At 34.4% G+C, this 27,911-nt stretch overlaps 1 protein-coding gene across 1 annotated transcript in view; it reads left to right on the top strand.

Moving 5' to 3' along the window:
* LOC116026808 overlaps nt 1-14,532 on the top strand; it is an 18,964-nt gene extending 4,432 nt beyond the window's left edge. The window contains 2 exon segments of the mRNA XM_031268208.1: nt 11,694-12,029; nt 14,120-14,532. Coding sequence (XP_031124068.1) covers nt 11,694-12,029; nt 14,120-14,532 — 749 coding nt within the window.
* The last annotated feature ends 13,379 nt before the right edge of the window (nt 14,533-27,911 follow it).

The following is a 27,911-nucleotide window of genomic DNA, read 5'->3' as shown; positions in this document are numbered from 1 at the left end:
GACTAAATCACCAAGATAATTTAGAACCACAAATATTTCATGGCTTGCATTTTTTCCAACAATCCCCCACAAATGCAAGGGAATGAAAATGAAGATTTATCTAGGTTGTTCACAAGAAAAGATGATCCCCCACACATTCAAAGTAGAAGTCTAGAAAGGACAATGTCTGAGCAATACAATTGAGTTGACCTTAATATCAGTGTTTAAACTTGAACTGATACGTAGTGACATTGAGTAATTTCCTTTCCGAGAGTGATATGACTCTTGAACTCATCGGTTAGACAAATTTTGAACTCAAAACACATATCAACTCTAACAAATAGGTTCTATGAAAGTCAAACTCTTTGACTGCTTATGATTAAAACTTAATATTCAAGTCTGTTGTGTCTATCTCAACATAGACCTTCAACCTTGTCAAGTCTATCTCAACATAGACATTTTAACCCTGTCAAGTCTATTTCAATATAGACATTTAACTCTGTTAAGTATATCTCAATATAGACATTTAACTCTGTCAAGTCTATCTCAATATAGACATGTAACTCTGTCAAGTCTATCTCGATATAGACCACCTTTAAAGGCTACAGAGTAGTTAAAGACATAAATCTTATAGTTCAAAAGGAACATCATGCTTCTCATATATTTTTACTCAATTGAACATCTGGATGCCAATGAGTGCTCTAGAAAGATAGCTCATTATCTTTCAGAAAAAGGTGGTTAACCTTTTTTCACTTAAATAGGTAATTTCTTTAAGCTTATCTCAATATAGACTACCCAAATTGGGACGTGAAATCATTAAGAGCATTGTATGCTCACTCTATCAATTATTAAGCGGTGAATTCATTAAGTCCGTCTCAATCGGACCACCCATCTCATAGGGTTATAAATTCATTAAGAGATGTAGCTCAACCTCACCAGTACACAGATCATTAGAATGACCAATTAGTGTACTACTTTGTGATTCTTTCCATGGCTTCGTTTGACCACACAAGTGGGATCCACCATGAATTCATCACCTTTTAGAATTTAAGTCATTCCATCAACAATTCAACGACTAATCTCATAATTAGTCTTTCACTATTAACATAAGTTGATCAACTCCATTAAACTTACGTACACTTTGACGAGTATTTTATTTACTCATAAATAATACCCTAGAGATTTTCATGTTTAACATGAAATATTCCCTCTTACCAATATTCTCGGTAAAGTAAAGAAACTTATAGAAAGGAAATATAAAGAGCTGATTACCCCCACAATGCAGCGATTACAAGTATTCTTCTCAAAAGTACTTGATATTTTACTCATATTGATCTTTGGTGCCCAACATTGGCTCCTGAGCAGATCGACCTATGCAATCTTTATAGCAACTCTGCACTTGGTTAATACACTCTCAATAGTGGAATATATTTCAACCAAATTGGTTATCTTAAACCACTAAGGTTTCACTATATAAAGGAATCCTGGATCTTCAGGATCTCCCAATTAATATTTTAAATCATATATACAAATACTGATTGCCAATAAGCCACGAAGATAATATTGTTTGCATGTTGCATGTTGCATGTTGCTTCAAGTTGAACAAAATAAAATAAATTTCACATACTTTCTTGAAAAGTAAATCTCATACTCAAAGATTATATGCAAACAGGCATTTATTAGAGAAAGGTTTATCTACATAAATTTCATCAAAATGAAATTCAACATCTATAACTTTAGCATTCAAAGCTATTTTATTTCAACTTCACAATTTCCCTTCACCACATAACTCATATATAGCATTGGTATAATGCAAATCAGTACACATTTAAATTTATTCTCATAGTACCCTTTTGTTAATAAAAGGCAATTTAAATCAACTTAAGCAATGCCTATTACAAAGCTTTGGTAGCATGTAACAACTTAAGCAATGCCTATTACAAAGCTTTGGTAGCATGTAAAAGTCAATCTCATTTCAAGTGAGGGTCAAGTAGCGCATCAACTAGCCTGCATGACCAAAACCCTACTTCTTAAAAACTCCCAGGTCGAGTGGTGAAACCGAAGTTTACTTAAAAACCACCTTCCTAGACAGATTATTCAAGAATAATGACATTTCCATGCTACCAACACAAGGTGAAAAGCTTTTGATATATGCTTATCATGTTTGACAAACATTCTCAGTACACAATTCAAATATTTCAAACTATGTAACTGTATCTCATTAAACAGTTCATATTTCTTTGTGCAAGTCACTATTAATTGTGTTTATTAATATGCAACAACGTCGTTAGCATTCAATACATTGAAATGACAAGCACTAATAGGCATTCAAAATTTACACAACCCAACTAGTATTTAGTACTAATACTATCCCATTTCATGCGAGCTTTTAGAGGCTAGAGCAAATAAGAACTACTCAAAATAACTACTAATTAAGGGAATGATATACTCATCTTTCTCCGTCAGATTGACCTCTGTGAATTTTACCCTTGCGATGATAGCACTGGATGCTCGGTGTCCATGCTTACCGCACACGAAACAACATCCTTGATTTTCTTAACTTTTCCACTCCTTCTGTTGTTTTGGATAAATCGGGTATAACAGAGGGAGTCATCGTACCGAAAGGTTGACTATTGTCAAAATAACGCTTTTAACTGTTGTGAACTAGAGACAACGTCAACTTATTCTGACACTCTTTAGGAAAATGATAACAACTAAACCAGAAAAAGATGTCTATGCCGTGTTACAATAACACTGCCTTAAAAGCGTTATTTGCCCGATAACGGTGTAGTTAACAATCCCGGCACGCTTCCGACAGGTTACACAAAATAGCTGAGCTAAGCTTACACCAACTATAGCCCAGGCGAACCTCACTTTGCTCAGACAATGGGACAGAGAATTAAAGGGGAGAAAGAGAGTTTAATGTTTTGTGTATTTGAACTCTTAGATAATCTCACTTAAATAGTATAGGGCAAAGGATTATAACCACATACCACCTAACAAATCTTGACCACTTATTCAACTTGTGGTTAAGACTAAATTACCAAGATAATTTAGAACCACAAATATTTCATGACTTGCATTTTTTCCAACAGCTTGTACTGTGTACATAAGATTTATCTTTGCACAACCTTCAAGACATCTTTTCAAAGATGGCATGTATCTTCCTTGAGCTTCGAGCCCATGTCACTACTACAAAAATATCATATAAGTATAGCTTAACACTACACCTCTTAAAAAACGTGTAGTGAATTTCCTAAAGTAAAAAAAAAATGACACTTTTTCTCCCTATGTTATGTGCATATAGCACTTTTCCCCCTGTATTATTAAAGTGACAGTTTTTCCCCTTAATTATTTTAAAAGTAGTAGTTTTCCCACTGTAATGTTAAATTGACATTTTTGCCCTTAAATGTAACTATTTCATTTATTTTTATTTTCCAACCAATTATTACTAATATGTATGGAAGATCACGGTTCGATACGAACCTAATCGAACACTGTAACAATTGAACTTAAATAGTATGGACGATTACGGTTACAATTCAGAATCGAAAAAATAAAATAAAATAATTGTTGAATTTAGACTATTTTTAAATAAGAAATAAAATTATAAAAATAAATAAATAAATAAATAAATTTTGATTGGCGGCTCAAAATCAAAATTAGAACTGAACCGTACTGATTTATCAAAGTAAGTGTTTGATATTTTCACTATATATGATTGTGGTTCAGTTCCAATTCACGGTTAAACAATTATTTAATTTTATTTTTTTTGGTTATGAATCGTAACCAAAACCGTNTCAACTTAAGCAATGCCTATTACAAAGCTTTGGTAGCATGTAAAAGTCAATCTCATTTCAAGTGAGGGTCAAGTAGCGCATCAACTAGCCTGCATGACCAAAACCCTACTTCTTAAAAACTCCCAGGTCGAGTGGTGAAACCGAAGTTTACTTAAAAACCACCTTCCTAGACAGATTATTCAAGAATAATGACATTTCCATGCTACCAACACAAGGTGAAAAGCTTTTGATATATGCTTATCATGTTTGACAAACATTCTCAGTACACAATTCAAATATTTCAAACTATGTAACTGTATCTCATTAAACAGTTCATATTTCTTTGTGCAAGTCACTATTAATTGTGTTTATTAATATGCAACAACGTCGTTAGCATTCAATACATTGAAATGACAAGCACTAATAGGCATTCAAAATTTACACAACCCAACTAGTATTTAGTACTAATACTATCCCATTTCATGCGAGCTTTTAGAGGCTAGAGCAAATAAGAACTACTCAAAATAACTACTAATTAAGGGAATGATATACTCATCTTTCTCCGTCAGATTGACCTCTGTGAATTTTACCCTTGCGATGATAGCACTGGATGCTCGGTGTCCATGCTTACCGCACACGAAACAACATCCTTGATTTTCTTAACTTTTCCACTCCTTCTGTTGTTTTGGATAAATCGGGTATAACAGAGGGAGTCATCGTACCGAAAGGTTGACTATTGTCAAAATAACGCTTTTAACTGTTGTGAACTAGAGACAACGTCAACTTATTCTGACACTCTTTAGGAAAATGATAACAACTAAACCAGAAAAAGATGTCTATGCCGTGTTACAATAACACTGCCTTAAAAGCGTTATTTGCCCGATAACGGTGTAGTTAACAATCCCGGCACGCTTCCGACAGGTTACACAAAATAGCTGAGCTAAGCTTACACCAACTATAGCCCAGGCGAACCTCACTTTGCTCAGACAATGGGACAGAGAATTAAAGGGGAGAAAGAGAGTTTAATGTTTTGTGTATTTGAACTCTTAGATAATCTCACTTAAATAGTATAGGGCAAAGGATTATAACCACATACCACCTAACAAATCTTGACCACTTATTCAACTTGTGGTTAAGACTAAATTACCAAGATAATTTAGAACCACAAATATTTCATGACTTGCATTTTTTCCAACAGCTTGTACTGTGTACATAAGATTTATCTTTGCACAACCTTCAAGACATCTTTTCAAAGATGGCATGTATCTTCCTTGAGCTTCGAGCCCATGTCACTACTACAAAAATATCATATAAGTATAGCTTAACACTACACCTCTTAAAAAACGTGTAGTGAATTTCCTAAAGTAAAAAAAAAATGACACTTTTTCTCCCTATGTTATGTGCATATAGCACTTTTCCCCCTGTATTATTAAAGTGACAGTTTTTCCCCTTAATTATTTTAAAAGTAGTAGTTTTCCCACTGTAATGTTAAATTGACATTTTTGCCCTTAAATGTAACTATTTCATTTATTTTTATTTTCCAACCAATTATTACTAATATGTATGGAAGATCACGGTTCGATACGAACCTAATCGAACACTGTAACAATTGAACTTAAATAGTATGGACGATTACGGTTACAATTCAGAATCGAAAAAATAAAATAAAATAATTGTTGAATTTAGACTATTTTTAAATAAGAAATAAAATTATAAAAATAAATAAATAAATAAATAAATTTTGATTGGCGGCTCAAAATCAAAATTAGAACTGAACCGTACTGATTTATCAAAGTAAGTGTTTGATATTTTCACTATATATGATTGTGGTTCAGTTCCAATTCACGGTTAAACAATTATTTAATTTTATTTTTTTTGGTTATGAATCGTAACCAAAACCGTCCATACTATTTCGGTATGATTGCTACAGTTTTTGGTTAGGTTCGAACCAAATCGTGATCATCCATACATATAAGTAATAATTTGTTGGAGAAGAAAAATATATGAAATAGTTATTTTTAAGGATAAAATTACCAATTTAACATTTCAGGAAGAAATTTTTCCACTTTAATAACACAGGAGGGAAAAAGTTCTATATGCACATAACATAAGGGGAAAAAGTGTCATTTTCCTTAAAAAAAAATAATAATAATACCTACTTTCCGCGGCACCCGCGTGGAAACTCAAGCCCTTTTCTCCCCATCTCGACATTTAGATCTGAGAAGAGAACCACACTTAGCCATTTCAAACACCGCGACATTCACCTCCATTTTCTTCAGATTTTCCGCGCCGCTGCCGGTCCTCCTCAAACGAGACAGCCGCCACCGTCGTTGACACCGCTTGTCCGCCATTGTCGACGCCGTCGCTCGTCCTGTTGTCCTCTCCTCATCGATGCTGCCAAACGCCACCTCCACCGCCGGTAAGTTTGTGTATATATTTTTTTATTACTTATTTCTTTTTTATTTATTTATTTTTAATTTTACTAGTATATTTGATTTATTTCCTCGTTTTTCTAATTTATTTCGAATATTATGATTATTGTGATATATATATGAACTTTGAATATTTATCTTCAATATTTGTGTTTGATTTTTTAAAATTTTTTTTGAATTTTAATAATATGCATACACGCCCATGAGAAATAATAAAAATGTACCTTCGTAGGATATGTACTACATGCAAACAAAATAATAAGTAATATATATATATATATATATATATATATATATATATATATATATNATATATATATATATATATATATATATATATATATATATATATACACACATATATATATATATATGAAGTACTTCTTTCCCTGTGTGTTATTTGTGTTAATTAGTTATACATTTACATTTTCTAGCAATAAAATGAATTTGGAATATAGGACATACGTAGTGGATCATTTTCACGAAACGTAATATGAGGGATATAACAAAAGCAAAAATTAAGGAGTGTAATGTAAATAAGTGTGATTTGTGGTATACATTTACTTCTTCTTTTATCAAGTTTTACCATTCACATATATTTCTTTGAGTGAATTCCTTCTTTGGTCCTACTTTTATTGGCCCGTTTCAAATTTTAATCTTCTTTTGTTATTTTTGTCACATTGAGTCCACATTTATTAGACGTGTTCCACTTTTGGTCTAGCTTTAAGTATTTCGTCAAATGGCCGTTTGAGGCAGGGCTTATTCCGTCTTTTTACTCTGGTCTCCTCTCTTTACCCTTTCAACCTTACCCAAGTAGACAACACATCAGCGTCTCCCCCTCAATGCCCCAGATTATTCCTCGTCTCGTCTAGGTCTTATCTTGCCCCTCTTTCTGTCAACCCCAACTTCAACGTTTTAGTCTTTTTAACTCATTCTTTATCTATACATGTATACAATATAGATCGATATGAACGGAGACATTCAATATATATATTTCTCAGCTGAGGAGTGAAGACCGAAGTAGATCTCTCCCTCTCTTTTTTGTCTGAATATGAAACACACCCGGAATCTGTTGATTTCCTCGATATCTCTACGCATTGTTTGCTCCGAACATTAGTGTTAATCCAAGTTTATCCTCTTGTGTATTGGGGCCTGGGTTTTCATTCGGGCACAGACAATGAAGCGGAAGGTGCGGCCACTCTTCACCGTACTTTTGTTCATAGCTCTCGGGGGACGCTTTTCGTCCGGGTCACTTTTCGGTATTGCTCTGTTCAGCCAAGAATCGGGAACCCATTTGCAAAAATGCCCAAAGATGTAGTCTTTAATGACACCCTTCTCAAGTATGTGAATATTGATATTGGGGAGCCCAAAGATAAGTAATGGAGCTGCTGGACATGAAACCGGAGAGCAAATCAAAGATCTACATATTGCAGAATGTTAGAGGTTCAAGCGCGTGACTAGCGACGAGCAGTTGATGGGAGACAAGTGGGTGAGGAAGCAATCCCAGGAGCTACCTATTAGCGCGAAACGTGGGGGCAGTTGTTGTAGTGCTTGAGCATTGAGGCGTTGAGCACCTGGGTTCAAGAGCTTCAACTTAGTGTTCTACGAGATCCACAGGACATAGAACACTTGGGTAATTAGCAACGAACAGCTTCAATCGGAGCAATTTACTAAGAAAAGAAATCTAAAATGTGAAATACGTACGGAGGATTCGAAGCAAGTTGATGCGGAACGAGGAAGACAACGATGAAGCTGTGCATTGGTGATGAAGGAAGACGAAGCTGATCTCTTAAAGATGAAGGAAGAAGACGTGGTGATGAAGTTGTGCGTTGGTTCTACTGATCTAATATCTTATAGATCTAATCTTAAATAATAAGAAAATGACATAAACATACGACATCAGTTCTATATAGAACTGACATCTTATGTCTTTATTTAAAAAAAAATAGTTATTAGATCTTACGATTTTTTAAAAAGTTTTTAGAACATACGACGTCGGTTCTATATAGATCTGATGTCACGTGTCAGAAGCTCGATGATCGACAAAAGATAAGCATTAAATGCATTGGACTTGACTGATATGACTAGGAGAAGATAGGATCAAAAGATGGAAGTTCGGTAAGGCACGAGTTAAGGTCAGCAAGGAAAAGGCTCGACCCCGAGTTGCAGGTACTTTTCTGAGTTGTCTTCGCGTAACTCGAGAAAGTGAGGGACTGGGGGGTAAAAAAATAACTTTCTTAAGTAAAAGCGAAGAAGAAGCGATGAGGTGTGAGGAGGATAGGCCAGTAGCAAAGGACGAGTTATCGGTACTTTTCCGCGTCGTACTTCATGTAACTCGAGAAAGTGAGGACTGGGGAGTGAAAATTTTCCTAAACATGAAGAAACAAACGCATTTCCCTGAGCCGTGCTTTGTGTAGCTCGGGGAAATGAGTGACTAGATGATGGGGGATAGACTAAGGCTCGTTATACCAAGAGCTCAGCGTAGGTAGAAGGGACGACCGATGAAGAGGGAAAGCGAACTCGGAGGAAAGTGTGATGATGAGTCGTAGGTCGGCCGAAGATCAGTCGCTCAGTTGAGGGATCGTTAGAGAGGTGACAAGGTAGCTGAAGATCTTAGACTTAGAGTGATTGAACATTGCTATTGAAACAAATAATTACTATGGAGGAAAGGACGAGCTAAGGAGCGAAGTGGGATGAGTCAGCCCAGACCGACCGAGAGGTAGACCAAGGCAGAAAGGGAGGTGCAAGGAGAGGCGGAGCATGAAAGGCGGTTACAAGAGTTTCCTAAAAGGGTCAGGCGACGGAAGGCGGGGATATGGAAGGAAGGTCGAGATAGATTAGGAAAATGCCTAAATGTAATAAAGAAAGAGTTCCTAAAGTAGTTTAGATGTTTCTTAAAGGAGAAATCCTCTTAGCTTGTATAAATAGGGGTTCTAAACCTCGAGAGATGCATAAGTAATTCATTGTACTCAAAGGTAATTTATAGCACAAAGAGGGCTAAAAAGTCGCTCTAGTTTCCGATCAAGTGTTAGTCGATTTTCCGGTGGTGTTGGCTTGTCGTTCGACCATTTTGTGGTAGATAAAACCAACAATATATAATATATTTTTATGTATGTATCTATGTATGACACTCAGAATTGTTAACAACTATATATACATACACCCCATGAAATTAAACCGGTAGTAAATAGAATTAAATGCTTCAGTAACAAAACTCTATATGTATACATACACATGTTAAAATAGAAGAACACATAGAATGACACAGTATCGTCATAATGGGAGGAGATAATTTTTTTTTAATTTATAAGCAAAGGCTTTTAACTTGACTCCCAAAAAAAAAAAAAACATAAATGAATACATTTTATACATTCCCAATCAGTCGGAAAAAATAATCAATCCCCAAAGCTTGATTCACTTTCTTTAATATCTATGTAATTAGATTTCTAGTTGATCCAAAGGTGAGAATTATTTTTCACCTCTTAAATTTTTAAGAAAAATTGATCTTGACTATCAAACACCCTTTAAATTCAAAATTGTTAGGTTAGTGCAAGTGCGCAAGTGATCAAAGTAGATAGTATGCATGCCTATTCCAACTAAAATATATGAACGCAATAAACATTAAGTGAATCTAATAAGTATGGTAAATCAACTAGTATAAGACAAAAACTGTGTCAACAAGAGACCGTAACAAAACCTAGTTGCCACGGGCAAAAATAATAAAATTTATACTATGATTCTTTTATAGATATGTGTGAAAAAAAAAGATGAAAATCAAATGTATATGAGTATTTATGAAAGTTTGAAACGTACCACAAAATTTGATAAGAATAGATGAAAAGTTTATCTACTCTAGACAGAGAAAAAAGTATGTAGAGAAATTAAAGTTGAAAAGTTTGGGGTTGTAGGTTTGAATTTCAACTATTTATATTTGTGAAAAAAAGTTTACAAAAATTCTATTTTGATAGAGTCTATAAAAGTTTATACCTTTTTTTTAATGCCAGTAAACTTTTAAAGACGGTATTTTATAAAAGTCTTATTCGAATACCAGTATATACTTTTAAAGACTCTTTAAAAGTATGAATCAAATACCGTTATTTTTAAAGGCTTTTAAAAGTCTAGATTGAATACAATTAAACTTTTAAAATCGTTAAAAGTTTTTTAAAATTTATAAAAATCTTGATTGAATACACCCCTAAAAATCTAAATCAAATGCTAACAGATTTTTAAAAATTCTCTAAAAGATTGAATCAAATAGAAATAGACTTAAAAATTTTTAAAAGTTTAAATCAAATATCATCAGACTTTTAAATTAAAGTCTTAAAATTATTTTATAATTTTTTAAAATCTAGCTGGAATACATCTCTAAGTAATTGAATCAGTAGTACTCAAAAAAGGAACAAAGTACAGAGTATAAATTATATATTTTATTTTAAAAATATTTTAGTATTTTCCAAGGAGAATGAAGTTAACTAGACGCGTCGTGTGTGCATGCCATAAGTCAGCAATTCGATCTATCATAGCCATCTAATTGAACACGATGTGCTGACTAGAATATGTGTCAATTTCAAGGAAAATACTACTTGGACTCTCAATTTTTACTCCCTTACAAAAAGTTTATGTAGGAATAATCTATCATATCTTGTCGCGTTAGAGAATAAAAGTGTGAAAGTATAAAATGAGAATTTATGTAGTAGAATTCAAATTTCGATCCATCGTGTTACTGTTGTGGTTGTGGGTAAGATCTCAAAGTCTTTACCAATTCCCCGTACCTCCCAAAACATATATTAAATTTAATTATATTATTTCACAAGTTTGTGCGGAAGGTAAGTGTATAACAGTAATTATGACTCTCATGCAAGGGCACATGCAATGTCTTCGAACGAGAATTATTTCAGATTTAATTTATAGAAAGTCAAAGTTTTGAGGCACTATACACGTACGTTTTGTAGTTCTGCCGTCATATTATAATGTTTTCAACGTAAGACTCGCCGCCAGCGCGCAATTACATCCAGATTTCATTTATTTGCAGCCATGAGAGATAACGAACCCTCTAATCCAGGGCTGAATTTTAGGGCGTGTAACACGTACCACCGCACAGATCACCAAAATTTTGGGGACCCTTAGTCCAGCCATGCCCCAATAATTAGTATATTTATTTGTAATTATATTGGCTCAAAATTAAGTTTTCATGACTTATCTAAATTTTACTACGCATTATTCAAAAAGAAATTCTACTCCGTAATATTCACGCGAATCACTTTTTTTCAATTTGCAGTTTATTTATAGTTTGATAGGGTCTTACTTATTTACCAGCACAAGCCACAGAAATTAAAAAATTGGCCCTGCTCTAATCTGTACACTATAAATACTCCAATATATGATCAGCAACCAATCCACATATAGATTCATCCCAAACTAACACACACTATACTTGTCGATATATATAATATGGGGAATAATTTTGGTTCAGTTTTATTAGCGGTTATAGCGTTGTGGGTAGGGCTAGCAGGGTTGAGCTCAGCCCAAAGCTGTGGGTGTGGTGTGGATACTTGTTGTAGCCAGTGGGGGTATTGCGGCACTGGGGATACCTACTGCGGTGCAGGGTGCCAGCAAGGGCCGTGCTACGGCTGGCCGGTGTCCAGCATCGTGTCCGATTCCTTTTTCAATGGAATTGCCAATCAGTCGGATCCCAGCTGCGAAGGGAAGGGCTTCTACACAAGAACCTCGTTTCTTCAGGCCACTAACTCATACACCGAGTTTGGGACAGTTGGGACAGCCATCGTTGCTAGGCAGGAAATTGCAGCATTTTTTGCCCACTTTACTCATGAAACTGGACGTAAGTAGTAATTAGTTAGAGTTAATACCTCCAATGGTCCTCCGAGTATTATGATTTTACAACTGTATGTGGTCCTTCGAGTTTAAAACTACTTCTAATGCAGAGCCGGATTTTAGAGCGTGCAAGATGTGTAACCTCACATGGCCCCAAAATTTTGGGGGGCCCTAGTCCAATCCTGGCCTAATAGTTAGTATATGTACTTTGTGATTATATTGACCCAAAATGAAGTTTTTTTTGCATTTTTCTCTTTGCAATTTTTCTTCAATTCGCAGTTTATTTATACTTTGATAGGGCGTCACTTATTTACTAGCATAGGGACACGCAAATAAAAAAAATCAGCCCTGCTCTAATGGTCCTCCAAGTTTAAAAAAATAACCACTCGTGATCCTTTTAAGACGTCTCATGTTCATTTTAAACTCAGGTTATTTTAAGAATTAGGACCACGGGTGATTAATTTTTGAGTTAATTCCAGTAATGGACCCCCGACTATGCTGATTTTCCAAAATTAGTCCTCGTCTTTTAATTTGGACGAAATAAACCCTTGACTATCAGATTTGTTCCACCATTGGTCCTTCCGTTTAAATTAAGTTTGTTAGGTGTTAAGTTAGGGGCTAAAATAGTCTTTTCATTAGGTAGTCTTCTTCTTCCTCATGTTTCTCAGTTTATGTATTAGTTGCAGAGGAGATTAGCGAAAATCTCCATTAAAAGAAGTTGGAGCGAAGATAACGAGGTCAAGAGATTACAAGTGGGTCTGAGTATGTGCTAACTTACGAAGACAATGATGGTGAGTGGATGCTTGTTGGTGATGTCCCATGAGAAGTCAGCCCTCACCTAATTGCACTTAACCATTCTGCCTCTACATAGCCCACTCCCAGTAAAACTCACAACTCGTTTTGTCATTCTCTACATAGCCCACTTCCATTGGTTTAAGTATGTCCCATATTGGAAATCTTGCATTTCTTGTTTTCTAGCTGTAAAGAACAACCACAAATGACACACCTTCTCCCTGCCAACATTTATAACAACGAACTCTCGCCAACCCAATCCTCCATAGTACAATCTTCTGCACTGCTGCTGTTAAAATATGTTTTTTTTTTGGAAACATGTTGAAACCTGATTCAATCGAATCTCCTTTTTGTAGCATCGCGAGTTGCACAGAAATAATTCAAGAGATGCCTGCAGGGTGCAGCAAGCCTGCACTGTGCACAGTATAGGATATTCCTTATAGTTTTGTGGTTTGATTAGGTGTAACATCCAAAGAATGGAACAACTACGAATAATTCGCGTGCCCGTTCCGCGACGCGTACGCCACCGGCTTGTGACCACCGCCGCCGAACTCCAGCCCTAATGAATTTGAATCCGATTATGCAAGGACAGTGAACCTCATGCTGAGGAGAAAGTCGAAGGCACAACATCAAGATATGAATTTCACTCCAGTGTTGCCACAGATGATTCAACAAGTTGCGGGAGGCAGCAACGGGCTCGAATCTATAAGACGCGTCAAATGAATAAAAAGGAAGAATATGAGCTTTAAGTGAATCACAGATTATGAATACAAAAACCTAGATAAAGTTGCTTGGAGCAGGTGAGGCGCGGAATTGCAAATGGCGTAGCAAAGCAGCAAAGTAGACGGTAGAGTCGCGGAGCGGAAATGGCCATTTTCATAAGGAAGAAGAAACCTAGCAAAGGAAATGACCATTTTAGCCCTCCACTAACGTCTATCTAACTGTTGCTTAACGGAAGGACCAATGGTGGAACAAATTTGATAGTCAAGAGTTTATTTCGTCCAAATTAAAAGACGATGACAAATTTTGAAAAATCAGCATAATTGGGGGACCATTGCTGGAATTAACTCATTAATTTTTTAATACTTAGAGGACCATTAGTGGTCAATGGTCATTTTAAACTCGAAGGATCACAACGAGTGAAACCCTAATATTCGAATGACCATTGGAGGTATTAACAGTGCACATGCCTGCAGTACAAAATGCATGGAATAATACTAGCTAGCTAGCTAAGCTAATTCGTTGGTATATACAGTAGTTCATCTTAATCTTACATAATATATATATTTACCTTTGTTGTTTCAGATATGTGTTACATAAACGAGATCAACGGTACGTCCAGAAACTATTGTGACACGACCACGACACAGTGGCCCTGCACTCCCGGAAAGAACTACTACGGTCGTGGACCACTCCAATTGTCGTGGAATTTCAACTACGGACCAGCTGGCCTAAGCATTGGCTTCGACGGTCTGAACAACCCAGACATCGTTGCCACAGACTCGGTTACTTCCTTCAAGGCCGCCCTGTGGTTTTGGATGAACAACTGCCATTCTCTCATCACCTCCGGTCAAGGTTTTGGAGCCACCATTCAAGCAATCAACGGCCTACTTGAGTGCAATGGGGCTAATCCTGCGGCTGTTAACGCCAGGGTTCAGTATTACAAAGACTACTGTCAGCAATTTGGTGTTAATCCCGGTAATAACCTCACATGCTAAGATAATGTATGCATGTCTGATCTAAGACTCTAAGAGCTGTGCGTATGTAATTCACTATTCCTGGCCTGTTTTAAATTTTATTTTCTGTTTGCATGCATGGCATGTATTGTGTGATTGGTTTACAATAATGCAGTTTGTATTTTTTTTTGTTTTGTTTCTGTTTTTCTTTTATCCTCGAATAAAATTAACGAGAGGATTACTTTGTAAGACTACCCAATCATTAATAAAGTGATGCATGTTTGCCTCACAAGCTTGTTCTAAGATGATATTTTCGCCTATTTAATGATCATTTTAATTTTTTTTAATCAATTTAATTTACTATGTGAACCAAATTGTTTTATTACTTCAATTCTGTTGTAAATAAATATATGTAGATATTAATACACTTGTAGTTATACTGAAACTCTCTATATCATGTAGACATTGGATTGAAGGATAAATAGCAAATGATTTGATGATTTCCTCTCATGTATCTCTTGTATTCTCTCTATTATGTCAATTACTTTCCTGCAATTGGAATGATATAACTATTCATACAAGGATACGTTTGATTTAACAACATGTTATCATCATGAATGCTCTAAATCATAAGTGAATGAAATCTCAAGGCAAGATTTCAGGTACCTCAGCATAACTTGAACCTGTGAAACAGTCCTTTCAATAACCAAATCTGAATGCATCATTAGGCAAGCAATGTGAGAACTTATTGGAAACGTGTTGGTCCTAGCAAGGCAAAAAGTCTAGAGTGGGAGGGGGTTGAATAGACTTTTTTAAAAATTTAACTTGAACAATTTTAGAAAGCAGAGCTTATTACTAACTGATAGCAAGTGATAGGCAGCAGAAGTCTTAAAGATTTTGTTACGTATTATAAGTTTTCAATCATATCTTAAAGATTTGTTAGCCTGTGTGTGTTGTTTCGGACGGTTGAAATATAAGAGCATAAAGTAAAGAAATTGAGATAGAGAGATTTTTATAGTGGTTCGACAACCTCCTACTCCATTATTCTCCTTAACGTCCAAGAAGGATTTCACTAGTATCTTTTTAAAAATGCAAGTGAATTGATCACACAGTGTATCCACAAAGCACTATTGATCGCAATAGCGTTTCTTCGATTCGGATGTCCCCTCTAATCTTCAACAATAGATCTCCACTCTAAAGGTTAGCCACGAAGTCGCCTTGAGCAGCCGATCACAACAGTAAATTTGGATAATTCACAAGGAAGCTCTAAGTTGCTTTGGATATATGAACTATGAAAGCTGCATCTCTCTCTAAAATTGCACAACGATTCAATAATAACACAGTAATTTAGTCATCTTAGGCTCACAACTTTTTTGATTTTTGGAGTCCTCTATTTATACGATAGAGGTGAGGGTAGGCTGGTCATCTTCTAGAATTTCTAAATTAATCTGTTACCCCAGCACGACAAGTGTCCAATTCTACCACTAACTCCAATGTGCTACATTTGTAAGTTTTGTCATTTTCAGTAATGACCTTTGTCCTTTTCCTTAGAGTTTGCACGAATTTGAAAAGGAACTTGCAATAATTGTCCTTTCTTCATCTAGCGGTTGGGAGAAATTCAGATATCTTCATCTTAACTAGCGGTGGGATGTGGTGGGGTGGTAGCGGTGGTGGGGTGGTGGTGGTGGTAGTACGTGGTAGTGATGGTGATGGTACTAGTGCATGTGACGGTGGTGATAGTAACTGTGGTGACGGGGGTGTTGGTGATTGTGGTGGTATTGATGGTTTATATATAGTACACATTTTGACTTTCTATAAATTTTCTGAAATAATTCTCATTATATATGGGTTACACCTGTGTGAGACCATCTCACGGGTCACAATTCATGAGACGGGTCGGGTCTATATAATATGGGGCATAGTATTATAATTTGAGTCATAGTTTATGGGTTCAAAGAACAGAGCCACAATGCGGTTCTTGTTCTCATATGGGCGGACACCAAATCCGTCTCCCTACTGGTCTATAAATTGAGCAATTCTAGGAAGATTATTAAGCATTAATATTATTCACATATTTAGTTTGTTGATTAAGTCTAGATGGTTATATTTTTTCTCCTTTAGAATTGGTCTAGAGTTGTTACTAGTATTTCTTCTATTTATACCTTCTCTGTACAATAGTGTGAAACATCATAATATACTGACTTTTCCCATTCTCACATGGTATCAGAGCCTGACTATCACGAGACTTATTCAATTTTTATTTTTTTTACCTTTCTCCTCTTCCTAATTCATTCTTATGGCGAGTACTTCCACCACTGCTATCATCCAAATATCCGCCCCAACCAACTTCCCAATCCGTCTTACTGATGCAAATTTTCCAGTTTGGCGTCGACATATTTAGTTTGTTGATTAAGTCTAGATGGTTATATTTTATCTCGTTTAGAATTGGTCTAGAGTTGTTACTAGTTTTTCTTCTATTTATACCTTCTCAGTACAATAGTTTGAAACATCATAATATACAGACTTTTCCCATTCTCACATATTCATCGCTGTTCTCCTAAATTCCTTGGAAAGGGGACAACGCTCCATCCTCATCCATAATTCTACATTCAGTTTCTTCCACGTTTCTACAATTAAGCCATTGATATACTCCCCACCTTTCTCTTATGAACACCCACTTTCACGCATATAACACTGGATTGTTTTCGGAATGTCTGCCCTTAGCATTCCATCCTTTTCAACAAGATAACATCATCAAATTAATCATATATGTTTTCGATCAAAAAAATTAAAATAGTCATTAATGTATGCATTAAATATATTTATCTTATATTTGTGCTAAGAAGTATTACATTTAGACTATTAACTATTGTGCTTAAGGCTTAATGTATTAAATATATCTATTTTGAACTGTATATTACATTTAGGCTATATAATATTACATTTAGGCTATAAATCATTGTGTTGAATGCTTAAAGTATTAAATATATCAATCTTAAACTATATACTAGATTTGGACTATAAAGTATTACATTTAATGCTATAAAGTATTGTGTTTAGACTATAAGGTATTATTCGGTTCAACAGTTTCTAAAGAACCCAACTCCCGTTGCCCCCAAGGTTACTTTATCTCAAATGTCAAAATCTTTAAAATTATGGAAAGATTACTCTTTGACGGGGATAGTAATGATATTGGATATAGGACTTGAGAAAATAGTTTTGGCCGACTATATATAATTAATCAACACTTTAATCATCAAATACAATACTCAATAGCACAAATATACTACTCCATAGCACAAAATATAATCAACATTTTAAGCATTAAATCTAATACTTTATAACCTAAATCTAGTACTTCATATCACAAATGAATAATCAGGAGTTTAACCATTAAATTTAATACTTTATAGTCTAAATCTAGTACTTCATATATAGTACAAATATATAATTAACACTTCATTAAATATAAGACTTTATGACCTAAATCTATTACTTCATCGCACAAATGAATAATCAACACTTTAACCATTAAATCTAATACTTTGCCAAGGACCTTGTGGTCCAGTGGCATCAAACCCTTCCCTTTATACGGGAGGTGGTGGGTTCGAGCCTCAGTAGAGTGGGTTCGAGCCTCAGTACTGACTCTTGTGCTTCAATAGGTTGAAAAAGTAGTTATGAACAGATACTGCATTGTAATAGAGTTAGTAAAAAATCTAATACTTTGTAGCCTAAATATAGTACTTCATAGCACAAATAAATAATCATAACATTAACCATCAAACACAATACTTTATAGCCTAAATCTACTACTTTATAGCACAAAAGAATAATCAATACTTTAACCATTAAATCTAATACTTTATAGCCTAAACCTACTACTTCATAGCACAAATGAATAATCAACATTTTAACCATTAAATATAATACTTTATAACCTAAATGTCGTACATCCTAGTACAAATGAATAATCATAACTTTAATCATCAAACACAAAACTTTATATCACAAATATACTATTTCATATAACAAAAATAATCATAACTTTAATTATCAAACACAATACTTTATAGCACGAATATACTACTTCATAGGATAAATGAATAATCAACACTTTGAAAATTACATTTAATACTTTATAGTATAAATCTAGTACTTCATAGCACAAATAAATAATCAACAATTTAAGCATTAAATCTAATACTTTTTACTCTAAATGTAGTATTTCATAACACAAATGAATAATCAATACTCTAATCATCAAACACAATACGTTTTAGCACAAATCTAATACTGAGAAATCCAGTGACATATTATTCTTGCTTTGCTGACTATATGTGTTATTTCCACATCTGTCTGGTGATGCTGTTATTTTCGTTTTCTTTGTTCAAAATATTGTTTTTCCCTGTAAGACTAAGAACTTGGAGTCATGTTAAGAATACGTAAGATTATGTGTAATCGTTGAGCAGATAGGTGGGTTAAATTCAATATGGAGTTTTTGGCCAGGAAGAAGTGAACATAGAGGTTCTGTTTCATACTTTCAGTATTTCTCAATCTAAATATAGTTAGAGTTGGAACAAAAATTACTCAAATTATCACAATAATTATTTACAAGCTTCCAAACATGTACTCTAGCACAAAAAAGATATATACATTGCAGTTTCTGCTCAAACTTAGCCGAGATGAGAGAAACTCTCATTAGTCGAGTTGCAATACTTACCGGAGTGGCGGAGGAGATGGGAGGAGGCGGAGAGCTTGAGCAGATGATCGGAGATGGGAGGAGACGGAAAGCTTGAGCGAAGGAGATAGGAGTGGAGGATCCCAGATGGATGGGAGATCGATCATGTGGCAGAAGCAGAGAGAGAAATGTTGATGGTAGAGAAATGATGAGAGGAGGGCGTGAGATGCACATGCTGGCCCATTTAACAAAATATCCGACCCATCTCACAGATTGAGATCCGTGAACGGTTTCACACAAGTTTTTGCCAAAGTTATATGTTGGTACAAAAGACTTTGAATGATGAAAGCATGTATAAGCTCATTTCTTATAGGGATGTCAATCAGGCTAGCTCTATTGAGCTGTTGGACTTATCTGTTTTGCCTAATTGGGGTTTTTTTTTTCTTTTGTCGTATTTAAAATTCTTTACCCTACAACTTAAAATCTTGGATTGTCGGGCTTATTGGGGTCTCAATTAAAACTTGAATTTTGAAATGCTCAAATTAACATTGTAAACTTTCAATGTTAATATATTAGCGCATTTACACTAATAAATATAAACTGATGCACCATTCAATCAATATAAACCTCTATTTTTAATTCCAAATAAAAATAATTAATATATTAACACTATAATATAATAATATAATAAGTTTTTTTAATTTTTTATTGTTTATAAAAAATATTTTATTTTGTAATAAATTTTTTAAAATTTTATTTACAAATTTAATAAAAATGACTAAAGATGAATTTAGACATAAATTTATATATATTTTGTTCAACATCATTTGTGTAACAAAATATAGCCTTAAGTGGTTAGGCTATCGGATTAGCTCATTAAATGTTGAGCTAGTCAATTCAAGTCATCAATTTTACTGGACTAAAATTTCCTGGCCTAACTTTAAAATTTTTTGAATTTATGGTGCCAGAAAATTGTAAATAGATAAGTAATTGTGGTAAGTAAATTATTATAAAAGGGATAAACTACAAATAAGTCACCGTACTATTTGGAAATAAGCAATTAGGTTATCGAACTCGAATAACCCTCAAATAAATCACTGAACTCGGAAAAACAAAGTAATTAAGCCACTGAAACCGGAAAAAAGAGCAATTAACCCATTTTTTAAAATTTCGGCGACAACTTCCGGCACCGGTGACCATTTCCGGCGAGCGGTGACAATCGCCCTCGCCGGATTCTGGTCGCCCTCTCCGAGGGGGAAACCATTTCTGGTCGCCCTCCACAAGGGGTTGGTCGCCTTCTCCTTGGGGAATGTGACCAGAAATGGTCGCCCTTGCCGGATACGGCGACCGACAACGACTTGGTCGTCGCGCGGTAGCCGGAAATTATCGTCGGAAATTTTAAAAATAGGTTAATTGCTCATTTTTCGGTTTCAGTGGCTTAATTACTTTGTTTTTCTGAATTCAGTGACTTATTTGGGATTATTCGGATTCGATGGCCTAATTACTTGTTCCCAAATAGTAGGATGGCTTATTTTTAGTTTATCCCATGTAAAATAGAACAAAATTTTAAAAGTAAAAGTCAAAAATGTTACTCCGTATAATATAATGAATAGTCGTGTGAGAATGTGAAGAATAAGGTTTATGTATTTTAATGAATCAACAAAGTACAGAGCTGGTATATATAGAGGGAATGCCAGCAACAGTATTAGACCAAATCTAAAGGAGCTAAAATATAACCAATTAGACTCAATCCACAGACTAAACATGTGGTCATATATTAATGCTTAATACGCCCCCGCAAGATGGAGGAACCATCAGTTACACCAATCTTGGACCTGAACTTCTGGAACAAAGCACGTCCCAACGGCTTAGTCAAGACTTCCGCAACTTGATCACAAGCAGAGACATGCTTAACATATAATGAACCGTCCGCAACCATATCACGAACAAAGAAATAATCCAACGCAAGATGTTTCATTCTAGAGTGGAAGACTGGATTCTTGCAACATACGTAGCACCCAAGTTATCACACAATAAAGACGGTGGACACCGCAAGCAAATACCTGCCTCCTGTAGCAAGTTCTGAATCCAGACAAGTTCAGCTGCCGCATGTGCTAATGCCTGATACTCAGCTTCCGTGGAAGGCCGAGACACTGTTTTCTGGCGTGCAGACTTCCAGGAAATAATATTAGTCCCAAGGTAAATCACATAGGCAGTAATTGATCGCCCCTTATCTCGCAGACTTCCCCAATCCGAGTCAGAAAAAATGGTTAACAGCAGAGGAGCATCAAACTTCAACAACAAGCCAAGATTAATAGTACCTTTTAAATACCTTAGAACACGTTTTGCTGCTTGCCATTGTTCTGCATTTGGTGCATGCATATATTGAGCCAACTTATTAACAACATATGCCACATCTGGTCGGGTAATGAGAAGATATTGCAAAAGCCCAATCAGTCGACGGTAACTTGTAGCATCTACAACCTGAGTAGAAGTATCAGCCTGCAATGCTGAGTCAGTAGCCATCGGCGTGGATACAGGTTTCGCACCATCCATCTTGAACTGAGTAAGAATATTTGCAAGATAATGTCCCTGAGATAAAAACATACCAGAAGTAGTAGTTATGACCTCAACTCCTAAAAAGTGATGAAGAAGACCCATGTCCTTGATTGAAAACCGGTTGGCTAATTGAGTTACAAAGGCATCCAAAAATGCAATGCTACTGCCAGTGAGGATGATGTCCTGACATATACCAAAAAATACGCAACAACTCCATCGAAGGTATATATAGAGGGAATGCCAGCAATAGTATTAGACCAAATCTAAAGGAGCTAAAATATAACCAATTAGACTCAATCCACAGACTAAACATGTGGTCATATATTAATGCTTAATAAGTCGGTTATAGGAATTGAGCATAAGAATATAATATATTTTGCTGCATCCGATTGAGCTTCTTGAACCTTAATTAATTCTTTTTTTTTTTTTTTGTAAACAAAAATATTCTTATTGATAGGTAAAGCTATTGGATTCCACCATTAATGGTGGTTTCTCTATCAATCAGTATTTGTATATACCCATCTTCATCTATCCTTTGTTGTACATGTAACATTTTCCATTAAGTGTAACTATTAAGTGGTGCAAATCAATAGGTCATTTATAGCCATTATGTTGTGGTATTAAACAGAAGTAATGGTTTCCGTTACTTAGCCTATAATGATGGCACGTAGGCTATTTAAGCAATGGTCCTCCCACTGCTCCTGGTACAGCGACACAGACTACACCATCCAGTTGCCCAGGAGACAAGTGGTAGACAAAAATACTCTAATATTCCTCACAATCCTTCAAGTAATGCTACGGATATGACAACTATGGCTGGAGGTACATGATCCTATTAGCTTCCGCAATAAGGTTAGATTATTACAACTTCTATGTTTGTATATTTGATAACATTTTGGTATCAGAGCATGTTTAATCTCTGCCTAGTTGTTTAATATAATATGCAGTATATGTTTTACTGTTTTTTCGTAGAAAATATGTATGCAGTATCCAATTTTCACATATTTCACATATGTATCTATGCATTGCTATAAGAATTACAGTATGTGTATCTACTGCTACGGTGTATCAAATATCAGTTTTCGTATATGTATACATATACATGTTTAATTTTTCCAGAAACAAATTTTGGAAAATTTGTTTAATTGTTTTTCGGAATATCTGGGAATAATTTCGAAATTAATTAATAGTAAAAATAATTTTAAAACCTCTCTTTCTGATCTGGGTCCTTGACGGTTCGGATGCGGCGGCGACGGCGGGTCCACGATCGGCGACGGCGGCTGTGATGGCGGGTCCTCGATCGGCCACGGCGACTGCCTGCCGGCGAAGTTGACGACGGCGGCAGACTGAGAGAGAAACGGCGGAGGGGCGATGGTGCCTTGATTCCGGTCGGCGTTTTTTTTTTTTCTCTTCATCCGGTTGCGTCTTTCTCACCATCTGATGGCTGTCTCGGGTGGGAGTGACGGAGGAGACCTCCGATCTCCGGCTCGACTGCAAGGGCGGGGAGAAGGCGGCAGGCGTCAGTGGGTCGACGGCGGCAAGCGGAGCATCAGGGGCGATCATCGTCTCTCTTTGTTTTTTGGTCGTTCGCCGTTGGACGGTAGACGGAGCCGCTTGCGGTGAACGGCAGCGACGACGACTGACGGACACCGGTCCGTCAGCGATGGCGGTGGCGCAAACGGCGGACTCTGGCCGGCGACCTCTCTCCGCGTCTCTGTTTTCCGGTAATTCTCTCTTGGCTGCGGATGGATTATGTTGTGTCGCTAGGTCTTTGGTTTTGGGTCAGTTGAATGCTTAAGGAACTGATGTAATGGAATAATAAAGTTGGGCTGGGTTTGGCCCTTTTCGGCCAGGCCCAGTTACTTTAAAAAAAAAAATTATTATAATTGGGCTTATTTCGTTGTTTAAGGCATATGAATTTGCTTTAAATAATTAGCTCACTTATAATAATAAATGGGTCTTCTCTGGTTCTTAGGCTTGCTTAATATTTTCCATCATCATATTTGGGTTCCTTCAAGCTTAATTGTTCAATTGATGCTTTCCGTAATTCTTTATTAAATTATTATTCATCTTTAGGCAAATATTAATTTGTTCTTTGAATTTTAATTTAATATTGCGGTATTGCGGTGTATAATAAATTGCTTGAAGTATTGCATTTTATTTTGAATATATAGGTTAATAATATATTAATATGCATAATCCTATCATGCTTTGCATATTTATAATCATTTTATAGTTATACTTATGCATTTAGAAAAGCATGTTCTAAAGGTGTATTTAGCATATTATTAACTTATATATTCCTTTTGAAATATTATTCATTTTTGGATTCATTGTGACCCAATAAAGTAGCTAGTTTGGTTTCCCCTTCAATTTTAGACTTATTTTTGTCTTATTCCTCTCTGGGGCTTCAAAACCTATTTTGAACAAAGCTATTTGGGATTTACCTGGGTCATTAAAAGTATGATTTCCACAATTGAATAATAATATTAGTGGTAATTGAATAAGCTCTTTAGAACCAATTGTTATCATATTGGTATTTTGTTGGCAATAAAAGTAAAATTGCTATTTTTGTGACTAACTGTTGTGATTTTGTTAATAAAATCAATAAAGTTTTAGTCAATAACCGCTTTTAATTATGCCTTTATATCAGTTAATAAAAGTTGAAAATATTAGTTTTTACATTTTTCAACATTAAAGTTTTTCTGAAAAATGTTTTAAAGGCTTGCGGTTTTAGCAATTTGTTTTTTCCATTTCAAATCTCCTAATTGTTATAATATTATGTGATGATTATGACTATTCATTGAAATTTTTGTCATAATTTGATAATATTTTTAATTATGGAGTGTGATTTTGCATCGCAATTTGGAAAAACTTGTGTGTTTATGACAATTGGATATTGTTTTAGTCTTGCCATAATATTTTTTATTATGATTTTGAGAATCATATTTTCAAATTCCTTTGAATTTGCTTGTCCAAAATTTAGAGTAATAATGATGATATTTTGTAACATTTAATAATAATAATAATTATTATTATTACTGAATGTTGTTCGGTTACGAGTAAAGTAATTGATTATTCCGTTATTACTACTATGTAATAATTATTAGAATTATTATAGTAATAACGATTATCGATTTTTGAGTCGATGGATCAATGATTTGCACCGTTACTATCATCATTAGTTTTGGATTTTGATAGTATGATTTGAAATCATAATTTTGAAACAATCTGGTTTTTTGATCCAAAATATATGTGTTAATAATGATAACATTTTGTAACATTTTATAGTTATTACTATCAAATATCAGGGGTTACGATTGAGGAAATTGATTGTTCAGTTATTACTGTTACATAAGTGTTATTTCAGTAATAATGGTAATCGGTCTTTGAACTGAGAAATCAATATGTCGTAACATTGTTATCATTATTGTTTCTAGATTGTGATGCCCGCTTTGATTGAGTATGAATATTTGATTTTATATTCATATTTTTAATGAGTTTGTTTTATGCATATAATTAAATTAAGTGCATAATATTATGATTTAAATTATGCAATTTGTTTCGTGAGAATTTATTTTGTAAATGTCAACATATCATATGGTCCTGATATGATTAGAATTTACAATTTTAAGGCTAGTTCTCGTAAAGTTTACTATATGCATTGAGTCCTTTTGTATTGGGCATACAAGTTAAAACTTTTCAATTGTGAAAAGTATACAGTTATTATAGATTATTGTTATTTTTCATAATAATAATATTTTTATAGCTCTTTTAAATTGCTATTATGGTGTACAATTTATTTATGAGCTTATTGAATTTCATGCATAATTGTTCACTAGCATAACATTATGTTTTCTAGTTATGTGATTTTATATATGCCTATAGAATTGCATATGTTAGGAATTAAAAATTCCTTGTTAAGTTGAACTTTATGTGTGGACTTATATACGGTAGTGCATTATGTTTACGCTTCTTAAGACCGTTTAAGGTGTTCACTTGAGATTAAAAGTCTTTCCATAAGGTGAACTATTAAGATTTAAAAGATTATCCGTAAATTATGCCTTTTGTGTGAGAAAACATCACAGGGATGATACTTGGAAATGTTTATCACATTGTTGCATAATTGTTTTTAGGCTTTACAGTTGATGCCTAAAATATCAAGATAATCATCTAGTGATCATATAATTTTGATTAATTAAAGAGTAGCCACAGTATTTAATTGAAATTTTGTATGATCGCATACAGTCATAGATGTATTGATTGTGATTAATTATATGATATAATGAAATTAAGCCCACAGGCAATTATGTATCAGAATATAGTTTTGGTGAGTTTTTATCATTATAGATAGGAAAGTCAATTTATTTATTATATGGTTATGAAATAAATTGAGAATTGACATCTTCTATCGTAAAGTTTTGATATATGTACGTATTCAAAGAATATTATTTTTGAGGTATTAGTTTGGTTTCTTTTGTGTGTATTTTTTATGCATTAAAAGGAAATTAGATTAATAGCTTGGCACATTAATATTCTTTAATATACATATGTCAAGTGGTCAATACAATTTCATAACTGAAATTTTTGATCACTTTGTGAGTAATTACATATACTATAATAAATTCCTATCGGTAGATTTTATCATAGCTTATGTAAATAGTCAGGATAAAAGATCAAATCATATTTCTTAATTTACCCACAGGGATTGAGAAAAGGAACATGATTTGATAGTTTTATCATAAGCTTGTAGATGGATCTAATTGAATAAAACTTTAGCCCACAGGCAAGTTTTATGTCACTAGATTCTTCTATCATTTTGATAATAATTTTATCATAAAATTTAGTTGAGTCTAATTGAATAAATCTTTAGCCTACAGGCAAGTTTTATGTCACTAGATTCTTCTATCATTTTGATAATAATTTTATCATAAAATTTAGTTGAGTCTAATTGAATAAATCTTTAGCCTACAGGCAAGTTTTATGTCACTAGATTCTTCTGGTTAAATTGATGATCAAGATAAAATTTTATCATACCATTCTTTTTAGAATTTATAACTTAAGGTCGGTTATAATTCTATAAGGCATGTGTTGCATTGGCAACACATGTATTTTGTTAATCTTCAAAACATAGTAACTTGAAATTGTTACTGTATGTGGCTTACTTGGTTTTTCAGCCCAACCACAATAGATCTTTTCTGTATGAATTTTAGATATGATATACTTTTGGATCCTTATATTGGAAGTGTACATATCTAGCCAAATTTCAACTAGAGCAATTTAATTTGTTCAAATAGTTGAAAATTGTGTCTGTTACATGTACATATTTGGTATGTCCAACTATGGTGGGGAATTTTATTCTTTGTTAAAGTTAGTTGGACATGAGGATCGTTAGTATGTATGTATATCATTTATATAATGCTTAAGAATGACTTGATCAGTGGGAGTGGTCATTTGATCATTAAGATATCCCATTTCAAGATTGTTCCACTTCAAGGATAAGACACCTTGCCTTGTTAATTATAAATAAGTTCAAATTGTTTGAACTACAAGTTGTGCAACATATTTATGAAAATGTTGTAACAACACTAATAGTTTTTATTTTAACAATGGCATGAAGTTTATGGTGAACTATCATGAGTTGAATTCTTTAGCATTTATTGGAGTTTTTCGTCTCATCAAATTGATCCTGGGTCATTAAGATTTGAAAAGGCTCATAAATTCAATGTTGAGAGGCATAAAGCAAGCAAAGGCTCATGAGATTGATTCATATTGAGGATTTTTTGATACAACATTTGTGTTGTTTCATAAAGTTACATAAATAAATCCTCGTTATTGCTCTATGGCATAAAAGTTGGGTTTTCCTTTTTTATTTTGGAGATTATTTATAAGGTGTATGTTTAAAGTTCCATTGTGGGCTTAGACTTATTATTTTGTCATTTAAAGCCATTGGAATATGGACTACTCAAATACTGTCTTTGGCTAAGATTAATGAAAATGGAGTGGCAGACGTGTCAACTCCGAAAACTTAGCCATCATAGATAGTATTAAAGATAAAGAGTTGGTCGTGTTAAATATTAGCATTTTGCTAATAGTTTCGAATCCTTACTTAAGGCATGCTTATAAGAATTGTAAGGATTATACAGGATACATGGAACTAATTATGTGACTATATTGTACGTAC

Source organism: Ipomoea triloba, chromosome 8, assembly GCF_003576645.1.
Source record: "Ipomoea triloba cultivar NCNSP0323 chromosome 8, ASM357664v1".
Lineage (NCBI taxonomy): Eukaryota > Viridiplantae > Streptophyta > Magnoliopsida > Solanales > Convolvulaceae > Ipomoea > Ipomoea triloba.
Note: the sequence above shows the minus strand (reverse complement) of the source record. Positions and strands in the feature narration are given on the sequence as shown.